This window comes from Mercurialis annua, linkage group LG3 (genome assembly GCF_937616625.2).
Source record: "Mercurialis annua linkage group LG3, ddMerAnnu1.2, whole genome shotgun sequence".
Classification (NCBI taxonomy): Eukaryota; Viridiplantae; Streptophyta; class Magnoliopsida; order Malpighiales; family Euphorbiaceae; genus Mercurialis; species Mercurialis annua.
This window is the reverse complement of record NC_065572.1, coordinates 23,085,657-23,099,689: the sequence shown is the minus strand read 5'-3', so window position 1 is coordinate 23,099,689 and position 14,033 is coordinate 23,085,657. Positions and strand designations below refer to the sequence as shown.

At 33.2% G+C, this 14,033-nt stretch overlaps 1 protein-coding gene across 1 annotated transcript; it reads left to right on the top strand.

The window, feature by feature from the left end:
- Positions 1–9,710: 9,710 nt before the first annotated feature.
- Positions 9,711–10,404, top strand: LOC126675470 (uncharacterized). Its single transcript, XM_050370116.2, has 2 exons — positions 9,711–10,201; positions 10,312–10,404. Exon 1 carries the CDS (start codon positions 9,721–9,723, stop codon positions 10,198–10,200), a length of 480 nt encoding a protein of 159 aa, XP_050226073.2. The 5' UTR covers positions 9,711–9,720; the 3' UTR covers position 10,201; positions 10,312–10,404.
- Positions 10,405–14,033: the final 3,629 nt, after the last annotated feature.

The following is a 14,033-nucleotide window of genomic DNA, read 5'->3' as shown; positions in this document are numbered from 1 at the left end:
CAAACTGGGTGCACCATGGTGAAACTTCTCAACCTCGTGATAGTTTAGATGGCTCTATTAATTCGGACAATGAATTGGAGGATAGTGGAAATGATGTTTCAGAAATGTTAGATGATATGTGTAATGCAACTTTTATGGACACCGACATGGAAGACAGACTTGCCAATCAAGATAATAACATGCTAGAAGGAGAAGTAGCAAAATTTGCTAAATTGTGGAATGATTCTCATTGTGAACTATATCCTGGAAGTCAAAAATATTCAAAGCTCTCTTTTCTTCTTAAGATGATTAATATCAAAGCACTCACAAATTCTAGTAATAAGTCATTTTTTTCGAATTTGGAGTTGTTCAAGGATGCACTCCCGAGAGGAGAAACCCTTCCAAGCTCAAGTTATGAGGTTAAAAAATTGATGCGTGATTTAGGACTCGGTTACGTAACTATTGATGCTTGTGTAAATGATTGTGTGCTATTTTGGAAGGAAAATGAAAATCTTGACACGTGTCCAACTTGTAAGGCCCCTAGATGGAAATTAGGTTTCGGAAAACGCAAGAAGGTTGCTCAAAAAATTCTTAGACACTTCCCTTTAGTACCTAGACTTCAGAGGTTATTTATGTCTAAAGATATTGGTGAAAATATGAGGTGGCATAAGGAGAAACGTGTAGATGATGATACGATTAGACATCCAGCTGATGCTACGGAATGGAAAGATTTTGACCAGAAATATGCTTGGTTTGGCAAAGATGCTCGTAACGTGCGACTTGGGCTTGCTAGTGATGGATTTAACCCTTTTGGAAATATGAGCACGAGTTATAGCATGTGGCCGGTGATTGTGACGCCATATAACTTACCACCATGGAAATGCATGAAGGAGAATTTTTTGATGTTATCTTTGGTTATTCCTGGTAAAGAATCTCCCGGAAATAATATCTATGTATATTTAAGGCCATTAATTGATGAGTTAAAAGAGTTATGGGAGACCGGTGTGACAACATATGATGCATATAGCGGTAAGAATTTTCAATTACATGCTGCATTATTATGGACAATAAATGACTTTCCAGCTTATGGAATGTTATATGGATGGAGCAAAAAAGGAAAATTGGCATGTCCTGTGTGTAATAAGTGGACGTGTTCGCTAACATTAAGAAATGGAGTGAAGCAATGTTACATGGGTCATCGGAGATATTTACATGCCCAACATTCTTGGAGAAAAAGCAGAAAATTTGATGGCAAACCAGAGCACGGGTCAAAGCCTGAAGAGTTGTCAGGAGATGAAGTTCTAAGGCAATTAGATTTGCTTCCTAAAAGCCTTGTTTTCGGGAAGACACCTAACCAAAAAAAGCGTGCACGTGGTCCTAAAGAGCTCAATTGGACAAAGAGAAGTATATTCTTTGAATTGCCTTACTGGAAAACATTAAAATTACGTCATAATTTAGATGTAATGCATATTGAGAAGAATATATGTGAAAATATATTGGGTACGTTGATGAATATTGATGGAAAATCTAAGGATAACATTAAGGCTCGAATGGATTTAGAAGTAATGGGTATAAGAAAAGAGTTACATTTACAACAAAAGGGAAATAAATTTTTTATGCCACTTGCTTGTTATACATTACCGAAGCCTGAAAGGAGAAAGTTTTGCGAATGGTTGCAGTCAATCCGGTTGCCAGACGGATATGCTTCCAATCTTTCTCGATGTATAAGTGTTCAGGACTGCAAAGTTATGGGGATGAAAATCCATGATTATCATATATTCTTACAACGGTTACTTCCAGCATCAATTTGTGGGTCTTTGCGTAGTGAGGTTTACGCTGCATTATCAGAGTTGAGCTCTTTCTTTAAGGAGTTTTGTTCGAAGACTTTAAAAAGATCTACAGTTAAAAAGTTGCAGAGCGATATCATTTTGATAATATGTAAACTTGAGATGATATATCCTCCATCTTTTTTCGTGGTAATGATGCATTTGGCAATTCATCTGCCACGTGAAGTAGAATTAGGAGGCCCTGTTCACTATAGGTGGATGTACTTTATTGAGAGGTTAGTTGATAAGGAAATTTTATTTTTCATTTTCTTGCTGCAGTTTTAACTAATTTTTACATATCTATATGGTTTATTCACATTTACAACAAATTTGTTGTGCAGGTTCTTACGTACTTTGAAAAATTATGTACGTAACTTAGCTCGACCGGAGGGTTCAATTGCTGAAGCGTATATCACTAAAGAATGTTTGAACTTTTGTTCACTGTATTTTCATGGGGTTGAGACAATATATAATCGCGTTGAGAGAAATAATTTTCCTGTGCAAATAGGAGTGGAAAATGGATTTTCCATATTTTCAAACAATGCAAGACCTTTAGGAGCTACAGAATATAAAACGTCATCCCATTCTGATTTTGAAATTTTGCAGTGGTATGTGCTTAACAATTGTGAGGATGTTGATGAATATCTTAAGTAAGTTATTTTATTTTGAAAAAACAAAGACTTTAGAGTTTCAAAATAGCTTTATTTTACACTTTTTATCTAATTTTATAAACGTTGTGCAGGATTCACATTGAAGAATTACAAAAGGAAAGTGTTATAGATGTGCAAAAAAGACACCAGGCAGGATTTGCCAGTTGGTTCAAGGAGTGTGTAAGTATGATGCTATAAAAGTACTAAATATTGAATTATGCCTCTAATTTCACCATTAAACTTATTTTTCAGGATGGACACTTACGTGCTACTGGATTGGTTGCAGCAACAGATCATATATATGCGTTGGGATTAGGTCCTGATATATGAATTGCTAGGTACAGTGGGATAATTGTCAATGGAGTTAGGTTTCACACAGTTGAGCGTGATAATTTTCGTCGGACTCAAAATAATGGAGTTTCAGTTACGGGAGAGCATAAGTCGAAAGAAATCGAGTTTTATGGTGTGCTAACATATATCATTGACCTCCAATATGTTAATGGGAATCATGTTTTCTTGTTTAAATATGATTGGTGGGATGTTGGCGATAAAAATGGAATTAAAACAGATGGCAACTTAGTTTCTGTTAATGTGAGCCGTAAATGGTATACAGGTGATTCTTTCGTGTTGGGTTCTCAAGTACAGCAGGTTTTTTATATCAGCAATATGAAAAATGGAGGTCATTGGAAAATTGTGCAAAAATCATTTCACAGGAATATATTTGATGTGCCAGAAAAGGAAAAAGTGTGCAATGAAGATTCAATATTGAATGATGAGCCCTATCAGCAATACGAGGCAGATGATAGTCATGAAGTCGATCAAAATGGTGGTGAAAATTTGGAACTCTTGCATCCTATAGATGTATTACCGGATGAAGTTGATGTTGGTCAAATGTTTCAAGGTCAAAACTCAAACCCGATTTATTCTAGCGATGAGGAGGATGATACTACGATCAGTTATGATGATGCCGACACTGATGTACTAGAAGACTCAAATGACAGTGACAATGAAGACGAAGACGATGATTAGTGACTGAAATTTACCGCTTATTGAACTCTTTTTGGATTCTTGTATCTTATTTGAAAGTATGAATTTTACTGAGAGATGCTTTTTTATATTGCCTTGAATGTAGATTGTAGAATTTTGGTGTTTTATGGCAGTAGTTATGCAGCCCAACATGAAATTTGTGGAAAACTGGATAGCAGAAACTCGATGTGTTGATGAAAACTCATCGAGATATTAGCCCCACATCGAGTTTGAACGTATGGAATTATATATGAGATATCAGCCAAACATTCAATTGATTCCTTTGGTTTAGTTTGATTTTAAGGTTTGGTGTAATACCAAATATTTTTTCTCAATTTTGTACTTCTAATATGGAACCGAACAGAAAAATAGAATTGAACTCCTATCTTTTAATATAACTATTGACAGTTCACAATTTTGCGGAAATTTTCTAAAACACTACACATATTATAATTACCTGTTTTTACACATACTCTAAAATAGACTTCAAATAAGAAATAAATGGACATTTATGTCCTCCAAGCAAAATAAAAGTGTGACAAAAAGGAGACTTTCTTTACAAACAAAAATCAATAACATTCTTCATCTTGAACCTCCATAAATTAGCTTCCTCTTCACTCCCTAGGCAGATGTTCTCTTGAGTTTTAGAGGACCCTCATCTTCACTAACACAAGAAGAGCTTTCCTTCCAACGAGCATACAAATATAATGACGAAGCGTAACGAGCACGGTGTTCTTTGACATCATAATCATGCCCCATAACTTTCGCATCAACAAAGAACTCAGCAGCGGAAAACATATGAACTCCACAATCACTACGAAAAGTGAGAAAAAATAAAAAAACATAAGAAACAAGGTTGACATTAGGTTCCTATTCTGTCACCATAACTCTTTAATATAACCCAACTAACTAAAGTTAAAAACAAATTATAGACTTACACATCATTTTGGATAGGCATGTTTTCCACAATCTCTATTCTGAACGGATCAGTTATTCTCTTTCCCTCGTAAGCACCGGCAGTAGTATCGATGTCATCTCGAGAATCATAAAAATTGGTAGCTTGAAGGAATAGTGGAAGCAACACACTATAGCAAGTAACATATTCAGTTGCTGATTTGTCATATTGCGCCGACCTCAACGAATTGTAGATATAGATGCATCGTTCCTTGAAATTCAGGCGAGCCAAAATCCAATGCCAATTGTTAACACAATTGATCGGAAAAAGAACATCGTCAACATTAGCCCAATTCGTATTACAACGCATAGCACCACCTTTAATGTAGATAGCCACTGTATGTTTCAAAGAAACAAGTGACACATTTTGCTTTTTCTTGTATGCCGTGTAGAGAGTTTGAATACGCCGATCAAAAAAATTATCAGTTGACGTACATCTACTGTTTGCAGCACATCCATATTTTATTTTCTTTCTCAGATAATAAAAGAGAACATCTACATGCTGTCAAATAAACAAAAATCAAGGTTAAGTAGCCATACAGTCACAACAATGTTATTAACAAAACTATCGTGAGTAATTCAAATAATAAACACATAAAATAAAAAAAAAGAACAAATAAAAGAAATATGGATATACTTACAGAACACTCAATAGCCTTTCCAACGTGGTAGAGATGGTAAAACCAGGATTTCGTTTCAATATCAACCACGCCAAGAGAAAGACGGGGATGGAATTTATCAATCTTTGGATCGTATATCCAGCTTTGCCTTCTGAACAAACAAAGAAAAAAAATTAAATAAGTGAGCATTAAAACAGAACTGAAAAAAGTTAGTCGAGATACGAACTTGGACCCTTTAGGACGTCCTTCTTCCAGCCAATTATGAATGATGTCTTGTTTGGTAGCATCACTGAATAAAATGTGATTAGCATCAAATGGACAAATACGGACTTTACAACCAGTTTGCGTCGGTATGAAGCGGCTTGAAGAAGGACCAGACTACCAAAAACATAAGAGAGGATACAGTAAGTAATCTGATATCAACTCTATATGTACTTTATGTGAACCATCATATATAAAATTAAACTATAAATATAATTTAAAGCAAACAATACCTCCTTTGATTTGAATTCAGCAATCGATTCACTTGCATTTTTTTTAGTCTGATTGATGGTGTCATCTGGTGGAGATTTTAAATTCAACTCGCTTTGTCGCGAAACCTAGTAAATTGACAATAAACAAATTAATATAGTTAATCAAAACAGCTTAATTTCAAATTATTAAATATACCTCAAAATTTGGAGAGATAACATCAACGTGTTCGGAAGAAACAATAACACAAGGTTCACCACGGTTATCCTTGCCTTCAAGTACAGCCTTCTCGCAAACCAAATCTTCCAATTCGATTTTTTCAGCACCTTCTTCTTCATCAGCAGACTCCCTACCATCCCTTTCTTTGCTGGAAGTAGCTTTAGTATCAGCAGAAACAGGAACAGCAGACTCCCTACCATCCCTTTCTTCTCGTTCCGTTACTATAGAAGTACCATTTTTACTTAGTTTCACTGAAATGTCCTCTGCAGGAAGAACAACCTTTTTTCCTTTGTCAACCCTTGTCTGTAAGCCATCAGAAACATCATGTTTCTCAATTTCAACCTGATACAGATATGGAGTTCACATTAGGTTCCCATCAAGTTACAATAACATAATATGAAATAACATAAATTATATTTAACTAAACTCTAAGTGATAAAAGTACAAAATACATAAATCAAAACAAATTACCGTTTTAGAATCACCAATCAGAGTTAGCCTTGCATTCAATGAATTGACAACTGTCAAAAGTTCGGAACATTTGGAAGTGAATAAACGTTTCAAATCCATTATATCATCCTTAATCGTCTTTTGACCAGCCATCAAAATTTCCAGCCTCTCTTCCATAACATTTAAATTCGAAGTGTTCGACGTTGATTCACCGTCCTTCAATATATTAAATGCCGGACAATAACCCTCCTCGTTTCCCTTAATTTTTTTGAATAAGTCACCTAGACGAAGGGCATTCATCTCTGCCGGGGTTGGAACAATTGATCGGAAAATCATCTACACATAACAAATGAACACCATATATGAAAACAGAGTCAATGATAAATTACATTTGAAAAATTGAAAATTTAACACATACGAACCTCATCGGATGCAATCTCAACATATAAATCCATGTCAACAGCAATGTATTTTGCAGGAACGAATGCTTGCCACCTCAGAATCCGCGGTATAGCATCTTTGTTCACTAGCTGAGCAAAGGTATTTTCCACCGCCGGGCAACACTCGTAGAACCAACATACCAGTGCATATGGTAAACCTTGAAGGCGATACTGGTAAATGTTGTCTTCAATAATGAGAGATCCCGGACTAAGAACAACTCTTTTCGACAAAGAATCAAACGTGTACTTGAAAACGTCAATACCCCATGGATAGTCGTTCAAATCAGCCGAATCAACTACGTCAAAGTCCTTCAAAGGGATACGAGCAGTCCTCGGTTAAGCAAGCAAGAAGTTATGCAAAAAATGCATAAATGCTATCTTAAACCCATCCTCCTCCGACTCCCAACGCCTAGCTTTGAAAAAATCCTGAAGGGTCTGTTTAGAAACAGATTGCAGCGCGCTGAAGTACTTATCCAAAATGCCATTTTCAACTTTTGTATAGGCATACTAACTGCTGTCACCTTGACAGTTTAAACCCGAGATCAAAGCAAATTCGTCGATTCTGAATTTCAGCCTATGACCGCCAACCTCAAACCACAATTCAGACTTGTTTAGCTGCTCCACCTCCCTCAACAATATACAATGTATGATCTGATTTTGCACTTTGATCTTGGGAATATCAAGAAAGTAGCCAAAGCAAGATTGTCTAAACTTTTCCAATTCACCTGGAGTCAGAGTCGATTTGATATCAGAAATGACATCGTATGACATGCGCGTATCAATCTTCGAGTGAACACGATCTTCTCGGCTTACTTTAAACTGCCATAGCTGTATGGAAATTAGAGTGAAAACTGTTAGATATCAAAAATTTCACCCAAGCAAGATTCAACTCTTTTTCTGTTTTGGTGTTCAAACTTAAATAGAAAATAAGCTATTCAAAAGCACAACCATACACATTAAGTTCTTATCAAATAGCATACAAGAAACATTGCCAACTTTGTAAATCCAATTTCTAACATTCCTCTCAATACAATGCCCAAAAATAACCAAATCAAAACCTGAAATTTCATTGTCAAACCCAGTAGAATGGAGGAATTAACCTTCAAAAACTGAAATTTCAGTACCCTAAAAAAATAGAGTTCATAACTATACCTTCAAAACTATCTACCAACCAACCCAACCACAATTTTATATAAACATAATTCCAAACAATCATACTTAAACATAATTTCAAACAATCATATAAACAGAGTCAATTTATTATTCTAAGACATCAAACAATTCTAATGCAGTAGGTTCTTAATTCATATTATAAACTAATGAAATCATACCTTAGGAGGAGATTTCTTGGATTCAGTTCTGGAAATGCCTTTGTGTTTCTTCGATTTCGGAGGTGAATCATTTGCATGTCTCTTCTTACTCAACTGTATAGGAGATGGAGGAACTGAAGCTTCTCCGGTTGACACCACCTTTTTGTTTTTTGAAGCTTTTTTGCAACAGATTTCTTACACATATCAGCGATTTTGATGTTACCGTCGTTATCAGTGGCACCCCGTGTAGTCACCATGGATTTAGGTCATAAAGAAGAACACGACAAATTAGGAAGGAAGAAAAGAGTTTTGATTAATTAGGAATGAAATCAAATTTTGCAATATCAAATGGGTATTTCCCGCTATATGAAAAAAGGAGAGGTAAATTATATGATACATTAGACACACACTAAAGAGACATATACCTTAGATAAGGATAAAATTGGAATAAAAAATTTAAAGGGTGTTGAAAATAAATTAATGTTTTCAATAGAGGCATTTTTTCAAGGAAAAAAAATGAAATCAATAATTTAATGTTTTGAGATTTCAATTAATTTGTTATAATTTTAATAATTTAAAACATTAAAATTATTATTTTAATTAGGGTATGTGCATATAAAGAACTGGACAAGTAAATACTCGAGGTCGGGCTAAATACTCGACGAGTTTTAAGCGTAACATCGAGATTGTTGCTGTTCAGTGCTGCATAAACTCGATGATGGGTTAATATTCGACGAGTTTAAACCTAACATCGAGTTTATGCTAGTCCAGTTATGCCAAACTCGATTTCAGGCTTTGTTTTCGTCGAGTATTTAGACCCACCTCGATTTATTTTGAAAATTACTGCAATTGAAAAATAAACCTCCCACTTTTCTTTAGAAACCTAGAATCAAAACAAGTGAAAAAAAAATTCTCTAATCTTCCCCATTCCACAACCCGAAACCTAGCCTCTAAATTCATCAAATAGCTATCATAATCTTATCAAATCATCAACCAAAATGATGGTATCAACAAAGGGACGAGCTAGAAGAGTTGCTTCAAAAGGGAAATCATCAAGTTCAACTATGCCTCCGAAATTTGTTAGAAGAGAAGATTTGTCCTCAAATTATGATTGCCCATTTCCAATTTTCTCCGACGAAGAAGGTATTCGTTACGAAACTATTTCACGCAAGCCTATTGTTATACCTAGATATTTTGATTATGCTTTGTTGACTAGGATGGGTTTGAAATCAAAAATTGATGAAATAGTTGGTAGAATGGGTTTAAATTTTATTGCACATGGCAAGTATCAAGTTTATAAAGAGTTAACTAGGGAAATTTTATACCACCTTGAATTATGCCTCTAAGAATGAAAAAGCAATTTCTTTTAGAATAAAAGGGGTTGATTATAGCATAGGGTATGATTTTATGAATCAGAAATTGAAGTTGCCTAAAGGTGGCATTAGAGGTTGTCCTTCAATTGACCGGTGAAGACTCGGTCGATTTACAACAAGCTCCTAATGGACTCATAATTGAACCATCATATCTTATATTTCATAAATTCCTTTGTCATTCCATATGTGGTAAAAAGGAGTTGAATAGAGTAACGAAGGATGATTTACTAGTGCTTGACTATTTAGTGCGACGTTCGGCAAAAAGTGTTGATTTCATACACTTAATTTTTTAAAAGCATGATGACCATGGCAACATCATCTAAAGTTGCACTTGGAAATGGTCATTTAGTAACTTGTATAGCATTGCTTCATAGTGCTATTGATGGGGATGATTTGCATAAGATGGAATGTTTGGGGGATGCGTATCTTAATGAAACTATGCTCCGTAAAGCCGACATTCTTGATATGGATGGAGAATTAATGAATGTAAAGGACCGAAATTGTTATTTAATTAAAACTAGCCAGCCGAGAAGAGGAAAGGGAAGAAAAGCAGAAATAGAAGATGACTGTGACGAAGATGAGGATAATGTAAGTAGAGAACTGGAAACCGAGAATGGTCAAGATGAGGTGGTGAGGGATGATGTCGGTATAGATCAACCAAGAGAGGAGGAAGTGAGGCGACCAAGAAAGCCGAAGCGAAGGGGAGCTTTTGAAGAGGAAGTACTTTCTTTGTTAAATGAAACAAAGTCGAGGTTGACTAATATTGAAACATCTATCGAAGAGATTAAAAGAGAACAACGAAGGTCACATCGCCGATGGAAGGCTTGTTTCGGCACCTTGGGAGCACATGATCCTTCACCTCCACATACACCGGAGAGTTAAGGTTAGTAACAGCCAAAATATTTTGATTATTTCATATCTGTATGCTGTCATTCATTTGGTTTCAGGGCATTACTTTTCTTCCTGAAATATGCTCTGTTTTTCAAATTGCAGATAAGGTGGGTGGCTGATTGCATAGTTGGTTCTAAATGTCTAATTCTGGATATGCTGTTTTGGAGACTTGGAGGTGCAGTTTTGAAGACGTGGAGCTGATGTATATTTGCATAACTGTTGATTACGGATTTAGTATTTTGAATTTGGAGGTTTATGTATTTGAACATAAGTAGGTTTAATTGTGATAAACTCATGTGTTATTAGTAGGTCTGAAATGTTATTACCAAGTCTGAATATTAAAAGGTCTGAATGCTATTATCAAATTTGAATATTAACACTTGTTAATTCTAGATCATTGTACACTAATATTTTTTTTGACAAAACTTTAAATTTAAGTTTGTTAAATTGTTATAAATTAGGATAGTTAGATGACTTTTATTGATTAACTTTTCTTATAAAGCCAAAGAATAAAAATTGATAAATTTAAATATTTATGAATTACAAATATGTAATTAATTTGTTACATCGGTATTTTAGTTTTTATTTTTCTATTCAACCAATTTTTAATATTTAAATATCTAAATCCGTAAAAAAAAGGATATGATCTAGAAAATTTGAATAAATGTTAATATTTTATAAATTTAAATATTTAAATTTTAAAAATATGTAATTAATTTCTTACATCAGTCTTTAAGCTCTTATTTTTTGGTTGAGTCGATTTTTTAATATTTAAATATTTAAACATTTAAAATTATTAATATATTATGATATGATCTATATATTTTTGCTAATTTGTTTCATAAAATTTTAAATTACGTACATTATTAAATGTATAAACTTTATAGAATGCAACGACATAATAACATGTCTGTGTGTGCTACTCATAACTTGTGATTATTAAAGTGTGTACTGCCTGAACCAATCTGTTTTCAAAATTGCAAAAGTGCTTGGTTGCAAGATATGTACATGAATTTGAGATTTATGTACTTAAAAACGAGTTAGTTTATTTGTGAAGAAATCATGTCTTATTTTACGAGTAGGTTGAAGTTGTAGGTTTATTTTTACATCTCACGTAAGTTGAGGCACATGCAACGTTAAATTGAGGCACATGTAACGTATATTTTAAGTTCTCTTAATTTTTATCAAAATTTATAAAATTAACTTTATGTAAATTTTGCCACATTGCTTTGTTAATGTAAAAAAGAATTGAAACAAATCATTCTTTCGTGTTCAGTTCTCAAGTATACATGAGGTTTTTTATGTCAACGATATGAAAAATGGATGTCCTTGGAAAAATAAATAAAATATTATTTTATTTTTTTAGCGGTCATTAAAAAAATAAATTAAATATTGTTTTTTTTTAGCGGTCATAAAAAAAATTGAATGTTGCTAATTAATGTTGTTTTTTCTAACCCTAACACTAATCCTAACCCAAAACCCTAAACCCTAACCCTAGCCCTAACCCTAAGCCCTAAATCCTAAACCCTAAGCCCTAAACCCTAAACCCTAATTAAACCCTAAACCGTAAAATACAATTTTAATAATGGTTATGCGAGTAAAATCATATTCAACTGAATAAATTTAGCTATTAAAAATTCAAATTATACTAATTGAAAACATTAAAATAAATTTTAAGAATAGGCAAAAGTGGAAAAATTTCTTATTGTTGCAATTTATTTACAAAAGGCATATATTACCTCCAAAAAAATTAAGACAAAATATTGTTTTGAAATATTTATGTGAGAGCGATAAAAATGGCGTGGTCAACTATTACGTTGAATAACACATAAATTTTTGATATCTAATCATAAATAAGCATAAAATCAACCATTTATCAACATTAGACTCTTTGTTTTGCTTTTAATATGGGAAACAAAGACTTTTTATTTTGCATTTTGCTTCTATATCTAAAGGAAAGTGGTGATATTTGGATTAAGTTAAAAAAAAAATAGATTATAACTCGAGTATATTGTTTAAACTCGTCGAATATTTGCCATGTTATCGAGTTATGACGAGTTCAGTAGAGCATATATTCGATGAAACATATAAAACTCGTCGACTTTCTCGACTACCTTGAGTAACAAACAATATTTCTGCAACAAGATTTTCAGAATATATCTCAAACTGATTAGATTTGACAAGATTTTGGCAAATCAAATCAGGAAAATTTAAAAACGAATTTATTAGGAGGGAAACAATATTAAAATAGGAGAGAAACGAAAAAAAAGAGAGGGAAACGAAAATAATTTGGTCCTTATTTAATTTTTTAATTAAAGAAGTTCCCTCTAAGAGGAAACTTCTTTGGCATTAACCATAATTGCAGGAATCACGTTGTTGAATGACAAAATAAAGTGGTTTCTTTGTTCTTATCAAAATATCGATCATAAAAAGAATTACAAACAATTCTCACCATACTTGTTCTTCAATTCAATTTGTTTCAACGATTTTCTGAACAATGTCACTTAATACTAGAAAAAGAGTTATATCGTTTAACGAATTACAAAGATCAGCTAGACTGAAAGCTCATTTGAGGAAGGGGAATGACAAACCATCGATGAAAAATATATCACAACAATCTCAGACTACCGAAACTGAGTCGGAACCTATTCCTCCTTTGGTGAACACAACATCTCCGTCTCCTCCAATTCAAAACCCAAATAGTATTGAACATCACAACCACCGTGATGATTCAACTGCAATACCAGTGGCTGCTGAAGTTAATAGGGATGGTGAAACTGAAACCATGTCCGGTGAACCAAAAAACGTTAATGAAGGTTAGGTTGAATTTATTTTGTGTTTCATTTATTTTGCTTAGAGAATTGATATAATTAACAAATGAAATTGTGTTTCAATGCTTTTTCTGGAATAGAAATATTGTTTTCAAGTTATTTTTTACCTTATATTTTTTGCAATTCGTTTTTTTTCTCTATTTTGTGTTTCATAAAGTTGACATACGGTTGACATAAGGTTCATATTAGGTTACAAAAACTTATAAAAAACTGCATCTAAATAAAAATTAAAAATAGTATAAGACATACATATCAATTTGAATTGAGAAGAAAACTAACATGAGATAAACTGTAGTATTTCTTAGGTCTTCTTCCCAAAAAGAAATGTGTTTTAATTTAAAAATAGTTTAAGAATAGTATAAGACATACATATCAATTTGTTTCTCTATTTTGTGATTATTTTGTGTTTCATGCGGTTGACATAAGATTCATATTTGGGCACAAAAACGTTTTAAAAACTGCATTTAAATTTAAAAATAGTATAAGACATACATATGAAATTTTAAAATAGTATGATAATTACATATAAAGTTTAATAGAGCAGCAAACTAGTATGAGGTAAAGTTTTGTATTTATTACGTATTTCTCTATTCTGTGTTTGTTTTTTGTTTTCTGAGGTTGACATATGGTTGACATATAGTTTATATTCAGTCACTATAACTTTTACAAACTGCATATAAATTATTTTTTTAGAAAGTTACATATCAATTTGGAAACAAAAAGCAAACTAACATGAGGTAAACTGTTGTACTTCTTAGGTCCTTTTCCAAAAAAGAATGGTAGAGGTAAAGCTAGAGGATTTGAAGTTAAAAAAATGACTAACGATGGTTCAAAAATTGGTGGAATTGTGATTGCAAAAACAAATAGATTACCAATTGGTCCTTCAGAAAAGATATTCATAATGGAAATTGGTATTGTCACTCGATTAATGGCACCGCTAGGTAAACTTTATTGGTCTCAAATAAGCGCTGAACAAAAGGAAGCTTTACTTAC

Bases quoted from the DNA above. Each gene is read 5' to 3' on its own strand.
- LOC126675470 (XM_050370116.2), top strand. From the start codon at position 9,721: ATGGAATGTTTGGGGGATGCGTATCTTAATGAAACTATGCTCCGTAAA.